The sequence below is a fragment of the Monodelphis domestica genome, chromosome 1 (assembly GCF_027887165.1).
Source record: "Monodelphis domestica isolate mMonDom1 chromosome 1, mMonDom1.pri, whole genome shotgun sequence".
NCBI classification, from domain to species: Eukaryota; Metazoa; Chordata; class Mammalia; order Didelphimorphia; family Didelphidae; genus Monodelphis; species Monodelphis domestica.
Genome location: NC_077227.1, coordinates 268,556,546 through 268,579,546, shown reverse-complemented (window position 1 = coordinate 268,579,546; position 23,001 = coordinate 268,556,546). Strand labels below are relative to the sequence as shown.

Here is a 23,001-nt window from a genome sequence, read left to right as displayed (position 1 = left end):
AAGGAGTTAGGTGTCAGGGGACAGATAGATGGCTGAGTGGATTGAGAGCCAAGCCTCAGTACAGCAAGTCCTTGGTTCAAATTTGGCCTTAAACACTGCCTGGCTTTGCGACCCTGGACAAGTCACTTTACCCCCATTGCCTAGCTCCTACCTTAGAGCTGATACTTAATTGACTCTAAGATAGAAGATAGGAGTTTTTTGTTTTGCTTTTTTCTAGTTTTTAGAGGGTGTCATGGTGAACTGATGGCTGAACCTGGAATCAGAAAAATCTAAATTCCAATCTGGTCTCTGACATTTTTTGTCTGTGTGATCATGGGCAAGTCACTTCACCCCTGTCTCAAATACTTCAACTCAAAAATGGGAGAAATAGCACCTACCTCCCCAGCTTATTGTGAGGATCAAGAGGGAGAGAAGTTGAACAACACTTAGCACGGTTCCTGGCATGTGTCGTTGTTATTTAGTAATTTTTCAGTTGTGACCAATTCTCCATGACTCCACTGAGTGTTTTCTTGGCAAAGATATTGGAGTGGTTTGCCATTTCCTTTTCTACTTTGTTTTATAGATGAGGAAATGGACGCAAATAGGGTTAAATGATTTGCCCAAGGTCACCCAGCTAGGAAGTGTCTAAGATCAGATTTGATCTCACATCCTCCCGACTTCAGCCTAGGCACTTTATCCACTGTGCCACCTAGCTGCACCTAAGGGCCTAGGGCATAGAAGATGCTTAAATAAATGCTTAGTCCTTTCCCTTAAGTCTTAGGCTATTTCTAATGGAGGAGAAGGTCCAACCTTTTTTACCTAGGATTACATTGAGGATATGCTAGAAAAGAAGGAACCTACTATAAGAGCAGGTGTAGGTATCCCAGAAATGACCAGGATTGGAACAAAGTTCTCATCTGGGGCAAGAATGAACTAGCTAATGGAGAAAGGGTGCACATAGAAACATGGATGAACAAAACATGAAGCAAAAAGAAAGAAGAACCCACCACATGGAAATTAATTCAATATATTCAGATTTAAAATCTGTAAAAATCCCAAAAGGGTCCAGCCAACTTTTAGTACTACAATAAACTGTTCTTAATCTAGCTGACACTTCTCAGTTGAGTTTCAGCTTCTCATATAAATCTTGATTTAGTCAGCTGGAGGGAAATCCTGCCTCAAACACCACTTTAGCAAACATAAGGCCTGCAATGTACAATGCTGTATATTTGTTGTCTCATTTGACCCTCACAACAATCCTGTGAGGTAGGTGCTATTATTGTTCCCATTTTATAGAAGAGAAAAACCAAGGGAGTTGTCATTTAAGGTGGTATGGTGGGTGAGAGGGCTGAACCTGAAGTCTCAGAAAGACTGTAATTCAAAGTTTCAGCCCTCTTACCCACCATACTATCCTGGTGTTCAAGGACTATCTAGTCCACATTCTAAGACTCCATGAACAGTTTTATTTCCATTCCATAAATTGCTTTTCATTTCCATGAACCTAAAGAAAGGAAATGGGGCACATTCCTTTATACCCTTCTTCTTCTATGATTAGTCAGAGACATTTCCAAGTGAAGTGACAAGAGCTCAGCCTTGATTATCATCACAAGAAGAAAGCAAATGCTAATGTGAATAACAAGGCTGTAGAAACAAGAGAAAAGGACATGAAAACAGGCAAATGACAGTAAATGAGAAAACTAAGACAAATTAAAATTTCCCTCAATATCCAGAGTTCCCAAGTAGTCAGACTTACAGAAATGAAATTGGCATCCCTAAGTGTATGACATGCATAAATAGCTGTGTGAGTAGATTTGTGTTTGTGGTTTTGTTTTGCTTTTTAATAGAAAAGACTCAAGAACAGCAGTCATTGAAACATGGCATCACTATGATGAAAAAGGAAGCCATCTTATTTGAAACTGACAAGGTAATTTTTTATAATTGATTCTTTTTCCCTTTTTGTAGAAATATTGGTAGTATAAACATAGTATTGTAGCGTCTCTTTCTTTCCGGCATCATCAGGGAATAAAATATTCCACAAAAATAAATTTTCCAAATTACTATTCTGTCACTTTAAATATTGGAACTTAAAAAAACTTTCTAAAAATTTTCTAGAATGTACTATGTACTTTACAGTTCCTTCAGATCAGAGAATACTCAACGCAGTTTAATGATTTCTTGATAAATTGAGGATCTCATTACCAACACTCATGGTTCTGTAAAGTAATACAGGTCTAGAATGGCTTTTTAGTCATCCTGTCCCCTCTTTTATGGTCAGGTTGTCAGATGTCACTTCTCTTGATGTATTGTGGTACTGATGCCATTTAGTCATTTCAATCATGTCCAAGTCTTTGTGATCCTATTTGGGATTTTCTTGACAAAGATACTGTCAAAGATACTTCTCCTTCTCCAGCTTATTTGACGAAGAAACAGGAAAGCAGGGTTAAATGACTTGCCCAGGGTTACAAAGCTGGTCTGAGGCTAGATTTGAACTCAGGAAGATGAGTCTTCCTAATCCTAGACCTGGCACTCTGCCCACTGTACCATCTGTCTCTAAAATCATAATTTTTAAAAATTGACTAAGAAAATGTTTCCATGGTTACATGATAAATGTTCTTTCCCTCCCCTCCTCCCACCCTATCCCATAGCCAATGCACAATTCCACTGGATTTTACATGTGTCCTTGATCAAGACCTATTTCCATATTATTAATATTTACACTAGGATGATCATTTAGAGTCTACATCCCCAATCATATCCCCATCAAACCATGTGATCAGGCAGTTGTTTTTCTTCTGTGTTTCTACTCCCACAGTTCTTGATGTGTGGATAACGTTCTTTCTCATTGTCCTGGATCATTGCAGTGCTGCTACTAGAGAAGTCCATCACCTTCAATTGTACCACAGTGTATCAGTCTCTGTGTACAATGTTCTCCTGGTTCTGCTCCTCTCGCTCTGCATCACTTCCTGGAGGTTGTTCCAGTTCACATGGAATTCCTCCACTTTATTATTCCTTTGAGCACAATAGTATTCCATCACCAACATATACCACAATTTGTTCAGTCATTCCCCAATTGAAGGGCATCCCCTCATTTTCCAATTTTTTGCCACCACAAAGAGCACAGCTATGAATATTGTTGTACAAGTCTTTTTCCTTATTATCTCTTTGGGGTACAGACCCAGCAGTGCTATGGCTGGATCAAAGGGCAGACAGTCCTTTAGCGCCCTTTGGACATAGTTCCAAATTGCCATCCAAAATGGTTGAATCAATTCACAACTCCACCAGCAATGTATTATATTAATGTATTAATTTTGCCACATCTCCTGCAACATTAATTAATTAAATAAAAATTTAAAATAAAAATAACATTATTATGACTTTTTAAAAGTGTTTTTTTGGATCAGACTAATAATTGTATTGTCACAGGGACCTCCCAGTAAATAAATTCCCTCTTGCTTTGCAACTGATTATTTTGGAGCATTCCCTTGTATGCTTGAGTTGATAGGTTGAGTGATATGCAGTGAATGAACATGTGTCTGAGGAAGGACTTTAATACAGAATTATCTGACTCCTAGGGCAGCTTTCCATCCATTTGGTACCTTTTGTTCTTGTTCAGTGTTTTGGGTTTTGGGATTTGGTGTTCAGTGTTTTGACTCCCTGTAACCACATTTGGGGTTCCTTGGCAAAGATACTAGAGTGGTTTGCCATTTCTTTCTCCAGCTTATTTTACAAATGAGAAAACTGAGGCAAACAGGATTAAGTGACTTGCCTAAGATCACACTACTAGTAAGTGTCTATGGCCAGATTTGAACTCAGGTCTTTCTGATTCCAGTTTGGGGACTCTTATCTACTATATCTCTTAGCTGGTTAGTTACCAATCCAAAAAAATAGAGCAATTTACATATTTTTCCTTCAAGTCACACAGGGAATCAACCTGAGGAATCTCATACATTCTTTCTTTGTACTTACAATAAGTCATAGTTTCTATGCTTTTGTTACTCTTCATTGATTCTTATATATGCCTATACCTCCTTTTATACTTTAAGAAAAAGTCATTGTGGGCCTATTTACAAACAGGGACGTCTGAAGAGCTTATTGAAGAAAGGCCGACAAGAGGAATATAAAACTTTTGACACTCGTTACTCCGCTTTAAGAATGTCAGAAAGACAATTTTACGAAGTAGAGCAAAAATACAAACTTTTACTTCTGGAAAACTACAGATTAAGAAAAGTAAGTATAAGATAGGTCACTTAAGCAGTGGGAATAGAGAAGGAAGGCACCAAATTGAAATGAGAGTTCTAGACGATACTTCTGCATGTCTTAGAAGAAGGTTAAAAAAAAAAAAACAACTGGCCCCTTTGGGTCACTAGCCACCAGATCCTTAGAGGCTTTGTTCACCACCTATCATCTTAAGTTATTCAAGTAGCATAGAAGAGAAAGGGCTTGGCCTGGGATAAAGAAGACAAGTTCAAATCCAGTTTCAGATACTTAATCATTCAGACATACTTATTAGCTGTGTGACTCTGGTCAAGTTACTTAACATCTATGTGCCTCAATTTCCTCATGTGTAAAAAGAGCAGGAGAAGGACATTTCCTTCTCCTGTATCTACTCCAGTATCTTTGCCAAGAAAAGAATTGGACACTACTGAAAAAAATTGAGCAAGAAAAAATGTTCTAAATAGAATAGAGCATGCTAAATATTTTTTTTCGAAGAGAATAGGCAAAAGAGTTGGTGGTTTTTAATATCTTGGTCTGTTGGTGACAAAATGAATAGCACATATCCCACAAGGTTGTTATGAGGATCAAATGAGATCTTCATATTTGTTGATCCAATATTTATAGAGCCCTTAGCACAGTGTCTGGCATACAGTAAGTGCTTAATAAATGATTGTTTTCCCTTCTCTCTCTCTCATGAAACTCAATTAATTACCCAACATTCACTAAACTCGGGAAACATAAATTACTTAGGGAAGGATTCCTTTTTTTATAAGAAATTTTGGGAAAACTAGAAGGCAGTCTAATAGAAATTAGGCTTATATTGACATCTAATAGAATATAAAGCACCTAGGTGGTGGTGCATAGAATGATGGGCCTCGAAACAGGAGACTCATCTTCATGAGTTCAAATCCAGCCTCAGACACTTAAGAATTGTGCAAATCATTTAATCTTTTTTGCCTCAGTTCCTTATCTGTAAAAAGAGTCAGAGAAGAAAATGGCAAACCACTCTTATATTTGTTAAGAAAATCTCAAATGGGGCCACAAAATGGGGCATGACTGAAATGACTGAACAACATGAATTCAAAATGGATAAATGACCTGAATATTAAGCATCCAAATGTGCTTTTTAAAAAAAGAAAAGAGATATGGATTATATGCTTTTCACAGAAATGGGTGGTAGTGAAGTTTCAGTAAAATGAGAGATAGATACACTTGAAAACATAGATCATTTGACTACATGAAATTAAAAAAACTTTTGCAGGAACAATATTAATGCATCTAGGATGAGAAGGGAAACAAATGGGGGGGGAAACCTTTGTATCAAATATTTATGACAAGGGTCATATATTTAAGACATGTAGACAATTGAGAGAAATATAGAAAACCCCAAACAATTTCCCAATAAACAAATGTTCAAAGGATATGAACAAAGTTCTTAAACGAATTGCAAACTATTAACATTCATTTTTAAAAAGTGCTCCAAATCAGTGATAAGAATAAATGAAAATTAAAACGACCCTGAGGTTTCACATCATATCTAGAAAATTGGCAAAAAAAAAAGACAAAAATTGGGAATAGTCAGTGTTGGAAGGGTAACATGCCTATTTGGTGGAACTACAGATAGATCCACAAATTCTGGAAAATGATTTGGAAATATGGGAAGAAAGTAACTAAAATGTCTGTATCCCTTGACCCATAGTTTCCACTCTTGGCACATATCCTGAGAAAGTCGATGACAAATTGAAAGATTCCATATGCCAAAATAGTCATAGCAGCCCTCTTTGTGAAATAGCTGAATAGCACAAACTCAAGTGGAGATTTAACAATCAACTAAAATAAGGAATAGAAGAAAAAGAACAAATTGGGGGCAGCTGGGTGGCTCAGTGGATTGAGAGGCAGGCCCAGAGATGGGAGGTCCTGAATTCAAATCTGACCTCAAACACTTCCCAGCTGTGTGACCCTGGGCAAGTCACAACCCCCATTGCCTAGCCCTTACCATTCTTCTGCCTTGGAGCCAATACACAGTATTAATTCTAAGATGGAAAGTAAGGATTTAAAGATAAAAAGAGACAAAGAAAGAGAGAGGGGTGGAGAGAGTCCCCCCCCCAAATATACAACTACTCTTGGCAAAACAAATTGTAATAGCAAAAATGATAAAGAAAAGAAAATTTTTACTATTCTTCAGTTTTTAATCATAAAAATTTAAAAATAAAATAAATAAAAAACAAACATTTTTTCAAGGTACACAATACATAATTGTCTGATATCATATCTAACTATCACAGTCCAATCCCCACCCACTGAAGACCACCATGAAGACCTAGAACCAGAATTAAAAATAAGATTGGTTTGATGAAAATGATGGAAATTTAGAATCTACTAAATGAAAAACAAGAATTCCACAGGGTTAGAGTTTGTCCATTCCTAAGAAGGCAGTGTTTATCTCCATCAAAAACAAAATGTAGATGAAGCTTAGACAGATATAAGATTCTTGGCTCAGTACAAAGGCAGAAGAAATTTGGTTTTGTGCTGATAGTAACTCTCTAAGCTTCATCTACATTTTCTTTAGAGATCTGAAACTGGACACCCACAAAGAAAACAGGTCCTCAGTGCAGTCACTCTGATCTCCATGAAGGAGTAAAGTTAGACATAATGGACTTCCGGCAGTTATTGAATAGGAATAAAAAGGAGTATATATATTAATTACCTCTGCCTATCACCTTTCTGAAAATAAACCATGTTTTAGATTATGAAATCTCACAAATGCAAAAAAAATTAAATTTTTACAGACCATAATGTGATAAAAAATTAAATAAAGAGCTCCTAAAGGATTACAATTAATTGGAGATTGATGAATAGGTAGCTCAAAGAACAAATCATAGTGCAAAATAAAAGCATATGATTTATCACTTGTTTATATGGGTATATGATTTGGGGTTTTGGTTTTAAAAGATTATTACAACAATAAATGATATGGAAATAGATATCAAGTATATACACATGTATAACCCAGTAGAATTGCTTGTCAGCTCCTAGATGGGGGAGGGAAAAGGGGAGAGAGAGAACATGAATCATGTAATTTTAAAAAAATATTCAAAAATTTAAAAATGATGTATTATTCACAGGGAAACTATAAAAAATTTAGATAATCCCATTAAAAGAATAACAACAATAAATAAATTATACACACACATATATATATCATATATATGCATACACACACACACACACACACATATATATATATATGTAATATACCAAGATGTTTGGGAAAGAGTCAAAATAGTCCTAAGAGGAAATTGTATATCTCTAAATGTTTTCATCAATAAATGAGAAAAAGAGTAGGTCAATGAATTGGGCATGCAACTAAAAAAACTAGAAAATAAAAAATTTTTGAAATCTCTAAATCCACATCTGGATAAATTACAGTTTATTAGTAGCCTTCCTAAAATATGGTACCCAGAGCAAAACACCATTCTCCAAATATACCAGAGAAGAATGCCGTGATGCTATCAGCTCTCCTCCAACATGAGTGGAAGTCTTATTTCTTCTTTAACATATCGAAATCCTAAAAATCAGAAATAAGCAAAATTGTAAGTAAGAACCCTTTGAATTAATAAATAAAAAAGGAGATTTTTTAAACAACCAGTAGACTATATATGTCATTATCTAATTTGATCTATAAAAAAGAGAGAAAAAATCCAGTTTCAAAATGAAAAAAGGGAATTCAAAACAAATGTAAAAGAAATAAAATTATTAGAAAAAATCTTGGCCAACCACATATCATTAAAACTTACAATTTAATTGAAATGGGTGAAATTTACAAAAATGTGAAATGTCTAGATGAATAGAATAAGAAATAGAAAACTTAAATGATCCAGTCTCAGAAAAAGAAGTTAAAATGTTTAACTGTGCCAGTCTCCAATCACCAGTTCTATAATCCAATTACCATCTCATTCAAATAGAACTTCTTTTGGTGACAGTGGCCACAAATAAGTTACTTGGCATGTTTGACTTTCAGCAAGATTCCCATGGGAGAAAAAAATCAAACCAGATATAATTATGAGCCAGTTGTTTCAACTGTTTAAAGAACAATTTATTCCAATATTATATAAGCTGCTTCAACAGTAGGAAAACAAATCATCAAATTTCCTTTGATACAAATGTGGTCTTGATACCTAAACTGGGGAGAGTCCACACAGAGAAAGAAAATGACAGAACAACATCTTTAAAAATACTGATATAAAAATTTAAATAAAATACTAGCACAGAGAATACAGCACTACATCCCAAAGATTATACAGTATGGCCAGGTTGGATTTATGCTAGGAATGAAGGACTGGTTCAATAATGAGAATTATAAGCATAATAGAGATGTCCATTGGCTGGGGAATGGCTAAACAAATCATGGTATGTGATAGTGATGGACTTTATTGTGCAATAGGGAATGATGAAGAGGATGATTTCAGAAATAGCTGGAAATATCTTCATGAACTAACGCAGAGTGAAATAAACAGAACCAAGAAAACAGCATCCATAGTAACAGCAGTATTGTGGAATGATCAACTCCTAGACAGCTATTATTGGCAAAACGATGATCCAGGACAATTTTAAGGGCATGAGAAAGAATGCTGTCCACCTCTAGAAGAAGAACTGTTGGAGTCAGAATGAAAATGATTTTCTAGTTGTTTATTTGGGTTTATGTTTTAGAGTTTGAGTTTTATAAGATTACTTGCAAAAACAAATAATATGGAAACATATTTTGCATGATAATACACGTATAACCCAGGTTGAAGTCCTTCCAGCATGGGGAAGGGGAGGGAAAGAGGGAGATAAGTTTGATCATATAGCTTAGGAAAACCTGAGTGAAAATTTATTATATGTAATTGGTTTAAAAAAAAAAAGGTTTTTTAAAATAAGGATGATCGACCACATTGATAACAAGAACAACAAAATCATATGATTAATATCAAAAGATACAGAAAAAGCTATTGCCAAGAATCAACAGTGATTCCTTTTTTAAGTACTGCAAAACATATGGGCAAAACGATCTTTTCTCAATATGATAAGTATTATTTTTGTTGTAGTAGTTCAGTCATGTCCAACTCTTTGTGACCCTATTTGGGGTTTTTGTCACAAAGATACTGTACTGGTTTGCCACTTCCTCCTCCAGCTCATTTTACAGTTGAGGAATAAAGGCAAAAAAAAAGTGTTAAGTGACTTGCCCAGGTTCACACAGCTAGAATCTGAGGTCAGATTTAAATTCAGAAAGATGAGTCTTGCTGACTCCAGCCAGCTATCTATCCACAGTGCCACCTGGATGCTCTTAAGTAAAATTTACACCATACCAAAAATTAGCATTATATATATAATGGGATAAACCAGAGTTCTTTCTAATAAGATCAGGAGTAAGTCAATGATGTCCATTATCACCACTACTAATTGATATAATGCTAAGAAATCGTAGCCATAAAAATAAGGCAAAAAAAAAGGATATTTAGGGAATAAATGTGGGCAAGAAGGAAACAAAACATCTCTTTTTTTCCTGATGATTGTGACCCTTCATTTCAAGAACTCTAGTCAACAAAACATCAATTAACATTAATAACTTCAGCAAAGTTGCAAGACATAAATCCACATAAATATAACAATTTCTCTGCATGTTATCAACAAAACTCAACAAAGATAGAGAAATGTCAATTAAAATAATTACAAAATATATAAAATACCTAACCTCTATGGATACTACTATAAAACACTCCATACAAATAAAGACAAATTAAGTAGAGAAATATTAACTACATATGGGTAGGCAAAGCCACTATAATAAAAAACAATATTATATAAATTAATTTATTATTACCAAACTACCAAAGGATGACTTGGTAGAGGTAGGGAAAATAATAATAAAAGTCATCTGGAAGAATAAAATCTTAAGAATCTCAAGGGAGATTAACCAAAAATAGTAGGAAGGAAAGAAGTCTAGATCTCAAACTATACTCTAAAGCAACAATCATCAGAATGATTTGGTACTGATTAAAAAACAGAGTTTGATTAGTGGAACAAAAACAAGCATAGTAGCCTAGTATTTGCTATACCCAAATATCCCAGCTATTAGGATAAGAATTCACTATTCAGCAAAAACTGCTGGAAAAGTGGAAAGCAGTCTGGCAAAGATTCAGTGTACAGACAATCTCATGCCATATACAAAATAAACTGCAAACGGATAAATAACTTAGACCTAAAAGGATGACATACTAAACAAGTTAGAAGAGCAAGGAAAAAATTACCTTTCAAATCCTTGGATAAGGAAATAATTTATGACAAAACAAGGGCTAGAGAAGATCACAGAAGACAAAATGGACAGTTCTAATTACATAATATTTTAAAAGTTTTGTATAAACAAAACCCACACAGCTAGGAGGGAATTAGGAGGGAAATACCATTAACTGGGAAAAATCTTTGTGGCAAAATTTTCTGATAAAGATCTCATTTCCCAGACATATAAGGAACTGATTAAAATTTATGAGAACAAGTGCCATTTCTTTTAATTTGCATTATTTTATTTTATTTAGAAACATTTTCCCATGGTGACATGATTTTTGTTGTCTCCCTCCCTTCTTCCCTCCCCCCTCTCGGAACTGACAAGCAATTCCCTTGGGTTATATATTATCACTCAAAACCTATTTCCATGTTATTCATTTTTGTAATAGAGCAATCTTATAAAATCCAAACCCCAAATCATATACCCATATAAAAAGTGATAAATCATGTTTTCTTCTGGATTTCTACTTCTACAGTTCTTTCTCTAGCTGAGGATAGCATTCTTCGCCCATTTCTTCATCGTTAATTTGTCACAGGCAAATAGTTTTCAAAGGGTAGAATACAAACTATTTGCATCAATATGAAAAGATTTTCAAAATTACTGATAATGAGAGAAGTTATCATTAAAATTACTCTGAGGTTCCACTTCACTTAGCTATTATTAAGCACTACCAAGAGGAAGTAGAAAAAAAAGAAAAAAATTAAAGATTCTGCTATTAAAGAAGTTTCTAAGGTCTAAGATGACAAAAACAAAAAGCATAATAAGTGTTCAAGGGGCTGCAGGAAAACAAGCAGGCTTTCTGTCCTGGGACCCAGTGTTCCAAAGTCTCTCCCTCTCTGGATATTTGTAGGGCAATATTTCAGAGTCTCTCCTTTCCCCAAAAATGAATTGCCTAGAATGCCAAACTTGCTAGTTATGACTCTGAACACTTATGTCACTTCAAAGTGTCCAGGTCCTGCATACTATTTAATCAAAACTTTTTATTATGCTTCAGTTTTTAGTGTTCTCTCCATGCCTAGGATTTACTTATTTGTATATAGGTTATGCCCCACAACCCAGTAAAATGAAACTTCTTTGATAGCAGAGTCTGTAATTTTTTTCTTTTTTTCCCACTTCCTCATGGTAGTGCTTAATAATAGTTACCATTTATATGTCACCTTAAGGTTTGCAAAGCACTTTATGGAAGTGGATGCTGTTATCATCCCCATTTTACAGATGAGAACTGAAACTGAGAAAAGCAAAATGACTTGCTCATGGTCAAACAACTAGTACAGTTCTCAGATAATATTTCAAGACTCTTCTTTCTGGTTCCCAAAACATCATATCCATTGCACCATCTAACTTTCTAATGCTTAATAAATATTTGTTAAGTCAAAATGAGTTATGAAAAAAATTCTTAATCTGGATGTTCCACTATATTTAAAATGCATATGTTTTGTCCCCAGGCTATTACAGACCTAAAAGTAATAATAGATGATATGAGAGATGAAGGAAAAAATATTCTTGAAATAACAGCCCAAAATACTATAGACCTGGCTGAGTATGAAGGTAATAGACAACTCATTATAAAGATTTAAATTTTTAAACTTTTAAGTTTAGAAGAACTACTTTCTTTAGATTAGAAATGTGACCTTATTATTTTTAATATTTTTAATTATTTGAAAATTTTCTCTTAGAAAAATATGACACGAAATGGGAAGAACTTCTTGACTCAATACAGGTAGGTTTTTATCTTCATTTACTTTAATATAATTCCATTGCTTTATTCGCATCTTTCAATAATGCAGGTCCATAGTTTCTTTACAGCTTAATAGATAGTCTTCATGAACTACTGTGCTCAGAAAACCTACCACCTGAGGGTAGAATTCAGAAAAAGCATAAGGTCCCTGAAGGAAGGGACTTTTTAATTGTTATATCTATATTTTCAGTGTTCCGCAATATGCTTTGCACAAATCAGCTGTCCCCCCACCTCCAAAGTTTTCTGAATTGATTGAATGGTCAGTGTTCTAGTGATGAGCCTTTAAATTTGTCTGTAGGGAGGGGTGAAATCCTTCACTCAAATGAATTTAATCACAGAAGTCCCAGGTTTATTGATTGAGTCAACCAAGAAAAAGTAAAATATATGAGAATTTGAATAGATCATTTGCATCACTGGATGAAAGCAGATAATGCCATTCAGAAAATATCTATTGATGGTTGAAAGAATCAGACATCACACACTGAGTCAGTTGAGCGTCTCTCTGCAACAACAGTATTCCAGGACAATGGTGGTAAAATATAGTGTCAAAAGATTCCTGAAAGAGAATTGCCCTTGGGGATATATGAAACAATTTTCTCTCCTTAGCCCCCATCACTGATCAAATGACAATCAAATAACAAACTACAAGACTTTGCTAAGAAAGTCCACCAAAGCCATGGCAGTATCCCCAGAGCAGCAGTGGCTGAGAATAGTCTCCTCATTAAAAGGGAGGATGAAACATTAAGGATAAACTAGACCTAATGAAGAAAAAAATAGCTTCGGGTTTCAACCAAGGGATTAATACTTAAAGACCCTTCAGTGTGGGAAGATGTCATACTCCTGCTATCTGACAGTCGTAGTCTGGGGAAATGGAGGCTGTAGAGCAACCTTCAGAAAAGATGAGGCACCCACTGAACCCCCTTTTGTGTGACTTCTCCCTCTAACATTCCTTACTAATGGAATTGTTATGATTATTGTTCTCCCCAATACAGAAGAAATAATATATGAGCAAATACTTAAAAGGTTAACATACAAAAATCCCACTTTAATCCCCCCAGATTACATTCACAGAATTAAAACCTAAAGATCATTACCCACTACCCCTCCCTTCTCTCTCAACAGAGGCACATTCAAATGCCCCATACCCATTGTAGGCCAAGCAGGACAGGTAAATCAATCATTCCTCTGAAACACAAACTACTGACACACTTCGCTGGTTCGTTATGTTTATGATAACCAGGCAACATCACCAAGTGCCTGAGTGAAACATAAAGAAAAATGCAATTTAGAAATTAGAAAGATATCTGATTCTGATCTGTATTAAATTTACCCTTTAACCCTGTGCCTAGCTGTGAAATGTTTTGTTACCCATCTCCTAAGTAATTGTGATTGATTGTGAAAACTGATCAAAAGCAACAATGATTCTCCTAGCTGGTAACCTCACAGGTCAGGGGGAACTAACCTCCAGGTCACCCTGTCTATGTCATTCATCTATTTCTGTTGTAGCAACAATGTTTCATTGACCATCTCCTTAGACTTTGAGTCTCTTGTTAGGTTCTATGGAAACATGTATGTTGAAAAATGATTGTGTGCCAGAAAAGCATATACTCACTGAAGCTACATAATACACAAACTGTGCCATGGTAGAACACTGTGTGATGCCTAAGCACAGGATTGAGCATTTAGTGTCTCTCATCACTTATTCAACTGACTGCTCCACCTAGACAGAAGGAGCCCCTTCTTGAGAGACCGCTGGCTTGGCTCTCTAAGCTTCAAGAACAAACTAGACCTAATGAAGAAAAAATAGCTTCTGGTTTCAAACAAGGGATTACTACTTAAAGACCCTTCAAGGACTACATGGGGAAAAAATCTTCCTTAGTATTCTACAGAAGACTTCCAGGACCTAGAAGCTGTGAGTTGACCCTTTGGTCACATACACTTGCTAAATCTCAGCCCAGTCTTCTCAGAGATCTTATAAGTTCAAGAGAAAAGTGCATGCACAGTTTGAGTTGAGATTATAGTGACCAAGGACCTTGTTATATCTTAGTAAATGTCCCTTTCCAAAAACCAAATAAGTTGTCTTAGAATGAATTCGGAGTACACTCACAGGAACTCATGAGAAATAGGACTATAAATTTACAATCTCATGAGCTCCTGTGAGTGTACTCCGAATTTGTTCTAAATCCTTCAAGGATTTAGGGGCACCAATGTGAATAAGACCTGGAGAAGTAGCACTTGAGGAAGAAATACATTGATCAGTGACCAATAAGGCAAGTCTTGCTTAACTGAAATAAATACTAGATTAGTTTTAAGCAGTTAAGTTCATAGTATACCTTCCCAGTGCCCAAGTGGTACCAAACTTTGATTTCATCTAGATTTTCACTCTGATGTTTTTAAACTGGGAACTGCACCTCCAAAGTTGGCCCCCTCCCTCTCCACATCCAGGGGAGGAAATTCCTAGCCCTCATTTCTAATATCCCATTTTTCCAAAATTTAAAAGGGACTTCTAAGAATATTATATCTAAACTCACTATAAACACCAAGTAGCTTCAGAAAGTAACACATAAATAAATATTAGAATCACAGTTACATTTCTCAAGAATCAGTGTTCCCAAAAGCTCAGTAAGTATTCAAATGCAATTTATATTCTACTTTTGAACTACATTCTAGGCATAATGTATCCTCATTAGCTAAGGATTAGTCTTTGTCTAGACTCAAAAAAACATAGGATCTTTGAATTGTCTAGTTTATTTACTTATCAATTTTTTTAAGTTATAATCAATCATTTAGTTATCCATACCCACTTGGATTCAGAAATCCTTGGTCATTCTACATGGCACTGACTCTCCACCAGGAATCCACATCTACTAACTGTAGCCACCGTTGCCAACATGGCTTTGGTTTCTATGAATCTGTAACTAAGAAAGAGTGAGTCTCATTGTAAAACACATAGGACACCATCACTAGGAATCATAGTTCTATTAGTGCAAGTGCCCAGTGCAAGCAAAATAGAGAAGGAGGCAATAGTGGAGCTATGGGAATTAAATGGGGAAACAAAGACCCACCTTTTCCTCATATTTTTTTAATCCATTGGCCTTATTTTACTGGTAATGAAAATGAAACCCAAGAATAGAGGTTGAGAAATTTGGCTAAAATAATAGTAGTTAGCAGCAAAGACAGATTTTCCTAACTCATAATTTAGTGATTTATCCACAGCATCTTTGTTCCAACCCTCCCTTCTCTCTCACTATAAGAATGGAGAAAAGCAGTTGCATATGAGGGATAGTATGAGTGTAGAATAAAAAGACTTTGCAATGAGAACGAGTTAAGGAATGATCCCAAAGTTGTAAACTTAATGACTAGAAGGTTGGTGATGACCCAAGGCTCACTCTAAGTCAATCAATCATCTACTAACCCATTTTACTGTGCACTTCAGAATCTCAGCTCTATTCTCAAATTCTCAAATTCAAAGCACCAATCCAAAGGATCCGCAGACTGCCTCCAGAAACAACACTTGCTTCAAACTCCAGGATTTAACAGTTCCAATGATAAACAGATTCTGCAAGTTACCAAAAAAGAAAAACTTTCATTGTTATTGTTGTATTGTTTCTTCATTGTATTATTATATATTGTAATTTATATTTCCTTCATGTTTGAAGGTTTCTTGATCACTTGTAAAGTAAATGGAATAATATATTCTGAAAAGTAAAGGAATTGAAGATTAAACCCAAAATGGCATAGTGAACCTACTAATCAATTTTTTAAAATGGACATTCAATAAAAGAGAGGTATCTAAAGCAGTCCTACAAAGAAAAAAAAGATTTCTGACTTGCAAACAGCCCAAATAATAAATACTGAAGAACAGTGTAAATAAATACAATTAGGAAGGAAAGCACAAGTAATGTAATAAATTATTATTTCATCTATACTTCATCTACAGCTATTAAAAAAAAACTAGAAAAACATCTATGGGGATTAAACAAAAAAGAAATGTCAACATAAGGACCATTTAGAGATTTCAAAGAAGATAAAGATGGAAGTAGAACTTAAAGAAATAGCAAAAGTGAAAGTGGAGATACAGGCCTGAAATACTATTGAATAAGCCTTAATTCTCTATCCCTTTATGGTAAATCAATTTATTTTGTGGAATTAAACTTCAAAAGGCGAGAGTACAATAAGAGGGGACATGGAAAATGAAGGTCAGAGTGTAATGTTCCCTAAAACAATTGTCTGGAGGAAACCTGGATATCCTACAAAATTATGAGCCTACTTTTCAGAACTTAGACATAGAAGGGGGGAGATGGAATGAGGCCACCTACTGGTCCCCTTTTCAGTATTCTCTAAAATCCAAATTGATTTCAGAGTTCACTTGAAGGTATATTAACAAGACCTTCAAATCTGAGTTAGAAAAAAAGATTTGTAAGGAGGTAGAAATTAAGCAAGTGCAACACAGAGGATAATAGACTCCCTCTGACAGATGATCAAGAACGGAAGAGACTGCAAATAGAGCAGAATTCCAGTTGGAATCTGTCAGCTATATTCTTCCCTGATGGGTTGATTTGTGCACCATCCACTGGTGCCATGGATAGAGTGCTATGTCTAAAGTCTAAAGTCAAGAAGATTCATTTTCTTGAATTCAAATCCAGCCTCAAACACTTAGTAGCTATGGAACCTGGGACAAGTCATTTAACCCCATTTGCCTCAGTTTCCTCATCTGTAAAATGAGCTAGAGAAGGAAATGGCAAATCACTTCAGTATCTTTGCAGAGAAAACCCCAAATGGGATCACAAAGAAGTGTACGAAATGGAACAATGATCAAAGTCAAGCCCTAGGAAGCTGGGAACAAAATTCCAGTTAAACAATGAAATATGAAAACAAATGCAGTTGAACCTGCCTTGGAAACTTCCTCCTGTCCTTCTCCAAGGGGACTGAAATCCACTCCTGCTTATTCTCTAACTTTACTCATTCTTTAAAGGAGATAAATATGGAGAGGAAGCCAGTCATGTTGTTTATGCCTCCCTCTATCCTTTGGTAGCTGCACTCTGTGTCCACTGTTTTTATTTTTTATTTTATTTTTTGGAAAATTTTATTTAATTAGTTGCTTTAGAGTATTTTTCCATGGTTAACAAGAATCATGTTCTTCTCCTCTCCTTCCCTCACTCCCCTCCCATAGCTTTGTGTCCACTATTTTTAAAACTGTTATTGGCATAGATAATATTGTTTTAAGGTTTTCTCCCTTCTGTGTGTATTAAATGTATTAAAGTATAGATGGCTATCAAGTCTATGGCAGTCTTGCTTACTTGAATGCTAAGAATCAACTGAGAAGAGACAACACAAGTGCAAAGGGAATAGATTTAAAATATCAATATTTTACTGACATTTTGGATTTTGTCAGTGCAAAATGACCAGGAGAAGCTCAAGCTGGAAATGAGAACCACTCTGCTCCTGGGCTCAGATTATATTTACTCAATTATATTTACCCAATTTGTTTTTTGATCAGTATTCAGAACCCATACCCACTCTCTATGAAATCCTCAATTCCCTGGTTCTAGGACCCAGACCTTTTCAGTCAGGCAACAGAGTAAATCAGATGACCCTTATTCTTGCAACCAGCTCTAGTCTGGGGTTGTCTCAGCAGTCCATTCTGCCATGATGCTCTGTCTCATCCTCCATCCTTCTATCCCTGGTGCCAGAAAGCTGCTTTCCATTGCCTCCAGCCTATTTAAGGCTAGCCACAGACCTCCATGACTTCCTGGGCTAGCAAAAAGACTCACTGTGACTTAGTTATCCCTTTCAGAATTCATTCTGGTGCATTTTTTAGATTGTTGTGAAGGAAGTGTGCTAAGTGAGCTGGGCAAAAAATTCTTCTTGCTCCGCTCTCTTGAATCTGCCTCTGCTTAATCTGTTGGAGCCATATAGCTTTTTATCAACCATGTACTCAAATGATTAATAAGAAGTTTTGGTTCAATTCCTTCTTAATTTAGAAGTCATTCTTAGTTATTTTTAGGGAGGCTGATAATGTATTGAAGGCTAGGAAGAACCATAATGGATTTACAATTTCTTCTTGGAAAAATGCCACATTCTGTTCTTTTTTCTGAATCTCTGTCTTGCCTTGCTCCTCCCCTGCTCTGGTTGCTTTTCTTGCATGTTGAATGTGATTTTCCTCTCTTACATATGTCAATTGCTTTTGATATTATTATGTATTGCCTTGATATCCTTTTGACTTGTTCTAAATAGGGATGTTCCATGTGAACATCAATTGCCCATGTTCTCACTATACCAAGATCTATTATATTTTTGCATTACCTGAAGAAGCAAAGAATGTACAACATTCTTTGACAAAGTCTTCTCCATCATCAGAAAAAGTGCTCTTAACATGCCTGGAACTGCTTAGCCTATCTTTTTTTCCTATTTAAATAATTTTTCCTGTAAGTTTTTATAGATTAAGAGATAAAAAATGTTAATATTTTATATAAACATTTAAATGGCCTATATATATATATATTTGAGAAGTCTATGATTTTTAATAACAAATTATTTCTTTGATTAGGAAAGGGGGGATCAAATCTAAGGGGAAGTTGGTCAAATAAAATTATTTTTATTATTAATACAGATGTTTGATGATGAAAATCAGTATACATTGAATGACATGATGAGGCTAGTAGGAAAGCTCTGTCAGAGAGATGACAAATTGACAGTCATTTGTCTATGGCTCGAAAAACACATTGCGAATTTGTCTTACATAATTGATTATAAGGACTCAAAAACTAGCATCAAGTAAGTAATGTTCAAGTTTAAACTTTTTATTTATACTTAGGCCTCTGAGTAAGAATAAGTAAATAAACAAGAAAGGCAACTATCTAGGGGTGGAGATGTAGGTGATAAAGAGGGCCAAGTGTCATGGAGGCATAATGGACATGTCATTTTTTTCATTATTATAAAGTCCTACATTTTTCATGCCTGAAAAATCTATTCTTCATGGCACAAAGGCCTTTATTTTATGGCATGTCCATTGGCAAGTGATTCAGAGAGGATTCAAATTTTTCACTGAGCCTACAGTGAATATATGTTAAAAAAGAATATATGAAATATATGAAGAATATATGAATATATGAAAAAAAGAATAGTGTTCTTTTCTTTACACTTCATATCTTAATCTAACTCGAGCCTCTGACAAAAAGCTCTGAAATTATGTTCATTATATAATAACCTGTCTTAAATTCCTGATTAGAAACTCAAATACAATTGAAAAATTAATATTCATTTCTGCAATGGAAATTCTTAGCCAGCTTTGCCAGGAAATGAAATCTTTCATTTTTGCAAAATACAAGATAATGGAAAAGTGTCAAAGTATTTTCAAATTAATTATTTTTAATAAATATCTTTTTAGAAAGAAAAGTAGAAAGAAGAAAGTGTCAGTCCAAAATATTGTGAAAAAAAGTGAGTAAAAAGTGCATTATTAATAGAGTTCATTAAATAATAGAGTCCATCAGATAATTAAAGAGTGTAAGCTTCTTGAGAACAGAGACTACTTTGTTTTGGGCTTTGCATCCTGAGAAGCTAGCATAGTACTTGGCACATAGTATAGTACCCTTAATAAATTATTGTTATATGATGATTGACTGAAAAATGGATTACATTTTGTGTCCTAATGTTTTATGTCCTCTATAACATCTGTAAAAGACCTATCAAATTAAATTGCTTTATATTTTGATACTTCAATAAATCAATAAATATTTATTAAGTGCCTACAAAGTGCCAGGCACTGTGCTGAGTGTTAGGGATAAAAAAGGAGGCAAAAGATAGTCCTTGCCCTCATGGAGCTTTCAATCTAATGGGGGAGACAAAGTTCAAATATATAAAAATAAGCTATATAGATAAGAGAAATGATTGCTGAATGGAAAGTATTAACATTAAGAGGGAGTTGGGAAAGGATTCTTATACAAGGCATAATTTTATTTATTTATTTTTTAAGTTTTAAGTATTTTTCATGGTTACATGATTCATGTTCTTTCCCTCACCTTTTTCCCCTCCCCCTTCCCAGAGCTAACAAACAACTCCGTTGGGTTATGCATGTATTATCACTCAATACCTATTTCTTTGTTATTTATTTTTGTAATACTTTTAAAAAACCAAAACCCTACATCCAATACCCACATAAACAAGTGAAAAATCCATTTTCTAGAAGGTATAATTTTAGCTGGGACTTAAAAGAAGGCAGGGAAATCAACAGGCAAAGTTGAGGAAAGAGAGAGTTCCAAAGCTAGAGCAATGCCCTAAAGAAAGAGACAAAGTGCCTTGTTTGTGGAATAGCAGGAAGCTAATGGCATTTAATTAAAGTACATGACAGGGGGTAATTTATAATAAAACTGGAGAGAGACAGACAGACAGACAGAGACAGAGAGACAGAGAGAGACAGACAGAGAGACAGAGACAGAGAAAGAGAGAGAGAGAGAGAGAGAGAGAGAGAGAGAGAGAGAGAGAGAGAGAGAGAGAGAGAGAGAGGGAGAGAGGGAGGGAGGGAAAGAGATGGATCCTCCATTAGAATGTAAGTGGTCTCCAGTGCCTGGCACATTAAGTAGGTTCGTGAATGTTTGCCAATTTTAGTTGATCCTGAGCAACACACAAGGACTGGGAAAAGAATGGAATCTATGGTGGGAAGTGATCATTGTTCCTTAAAATTTGTGATGGAAGGAAGTTTGTTATAAACTTTCAATTTGAGGAAAAAGGATTTCAAATACTTCAGAAAGAGGAATCAATAAGATGAAAGTTCTGGGGTGCAGGGAATTAGCACAAAAGGGATGGGGAATGTCAACTAGAATTCTGAAAGATGGAAACAAATCCAATGAGGAAGAAATGGGAAAAGAAATAAACTAATAAAGATGCACGGGGAGGTCAGTGACTTCAATTTTTTTAAGACATATACAAAATGGAAAGAAAGATAATGAAACATGAATACAAGTGTGTTTCATATATAGTCCAATAAAAATAGTGTTAGGAACACTCAAACTCAGAACAGTTGACTTCAGAAAAAGGAAAGGAAAGGAAAACAAAACAGGGTTTTCTAAAAGTTACCTTGAAGGCAAGAAAGGCAAAAAAGGGTTGTAAGTGCTGCTCAATTATGGTTAAAAGTAATGGAGAAAAGACACAATTCAACATTATTTTACTCATTTTCTTTGCCAAGAATGATCTGAGTCTGGAAAGGACTAAAAAATGTATTAAGAGTTCAAATCTAAGAAGGTAGTAAGAGCTTCTAACTTTCTTAGCTTGAATTCAAGTCACTTTTGTATAAACATTTGGGTAAACCCTACATAGTGGTAGTAAAAGGCCAGGCAGAAACAATTGCTGACTCATTGACAGTAGTCAGAGATGGACACTGAGAAAGGAGCTACAGGATTGTAGATTGGCAAATGCTTGATCCTCCAACACCCCTTATCTCAAGAGAGAAGTCAATAAGGCTAGTGGTCTTAAAGGGATGGTGTATGAGCATCTGGAAATGGTGCAGGTATCAGAAAGGACTTCATTAAGAACATACTGGACAATGTAAACTCATTTCCATTTTTGACTGGTTTTTGGGAGATCTGGAGGAATCTAGTTTATCTAAATTTTAGCAAAACATTATTCTCATACAATTCGTGTCAAAGGAGATGAAGGTTAAATGATAGTTGCATGTATAAATTAAGTTTTGGAGTGAATTCGAATGGCAAAACTTAGAGTAAGTAGATGAATTTCATCTTCAACTGGAGCACTTCAGGTATCTATTATCTCCTTGGCTTTGTTTTATTTTATGTTTCATCACCATCCATCATTTGTACAAAGGCTTGTTTAGCAAAATAAAAGTTAAAATTTGCACACTGTCTTAAGGGGGAAGCTAACATATGGGACCAGTGAGGTTTCCAAAAGACTTTGATTTTGATGGTGTATGGCAATGGGTCAAATGAAATTTAATAGAGACAAATATAAAGTTCTACACTTAAATTCAAAACATTAACTACAAAAATAAGAAGGAAAAAAACTATCCTAGAGGAATGCATTTTTAACAAAGACAACCATGTTACATGGCAATCAAGACCAATGTCATCTTAAGATACATGTAAGAGAGAGATAAAATGTTCAAAACAGGTATGATACAAGTCCCTCTAAACTCTATCAACAATCAGACCACATCTGGAGTATTGTATTCAGGTCCAGGTGCTAGATTTTAAACTAGGACTTTTGTAAGCTGGAGTTTCCTGAAAATATTGGTTCCTGGAAATTAGTTGTGACCTAAATTCTAGTCCTAAGAGGTTCTAAAGGATGATCAGAAAAAGTTCACTAGAAATATAGCTCCATACCATCCCAGGCAAATGAAAACAGGATGAAAGCATAGGAAAATAATTTTCTAGGTGTCTTTTTTTATATCTATGTAGTAGGGGGGATGGGAGGGAGAATCTGGCTTTTAAAAGCAAATTGTAATTACTTTTTGCTTCAGTTTTCTTGTTTACAATTGGAATTGCAATTGAAAAAATGAATTCAACCTAAGACCAAAGCACAAATGTAAAATGTTAATGAAAATCATAGTAACACAATTATTACATTTAAAGGTACTAAGATTCAGTAAAGATCCAATGCACTTTTTACTACAACTGGAAAGATTACAGGTAAGATATTTGACTAAGTTACTTCTTTATATCTAAGCTAAATAAGTGACTTATTTTGGCGACTGTAAGTTACTTTAAAATAAAAATCAAATAATTTCACAGAA

At 35.0% G+C, this 23,001-nt stretch overlaps 1 protein-coding gene across 5 annotated transcripts in view; it reads left to right on the top strand.

Annotated features, from left to right (window-relative positions):
* CCDC175 (coiled-coil domain containing 175) overlaps positions 1 to 23,001 on the top strand; it is a 117,475-nt gene that overhangs the window by 92,976 nt on the left and 1,498 nt on the right. For 4 of the 5 annotated variants that reach the window (XM_056810831.1, XM_007472964.2, XM_056810835.1 and 1 more), the window contains 7 exons: positions 1,824 to 1,903; positions 4,054 to 4,206; positions 11,965 to 12,067; positions 12,196 to 12,239; positions 18,871 to 19,034; positions 19,648 to 19,697; positions 22,841 to 22,897. In XM_056810831.1, the coding sequence (XP_056666809.1) occupies positions 1,824 to 1,903; positions 4,054 to 4,206; positions 11,965 to 12,067; positions 12,196 to 12,239; positions 18,871 to 19,034; positions 19,648 to 19,697; positions 22,841 to 22,857 (611 nt within the window). In that variant the 3' untranslated portion in view covers positions 22,858 to 22,897. The remainder of the gene's footprint in view (positions 1 to 1,823; positions 1,904 to 4,053; positions 4,207 to 11,964; positions 12,068 to 12,195; positions 12,240 to 18,870; positions 19,035 to 19,647; positions 19,698 to 22,840; positions 22,898 to 23,001) is intronic. The other variant, XM_056810833.1, reaches the window with a different exon arrangement.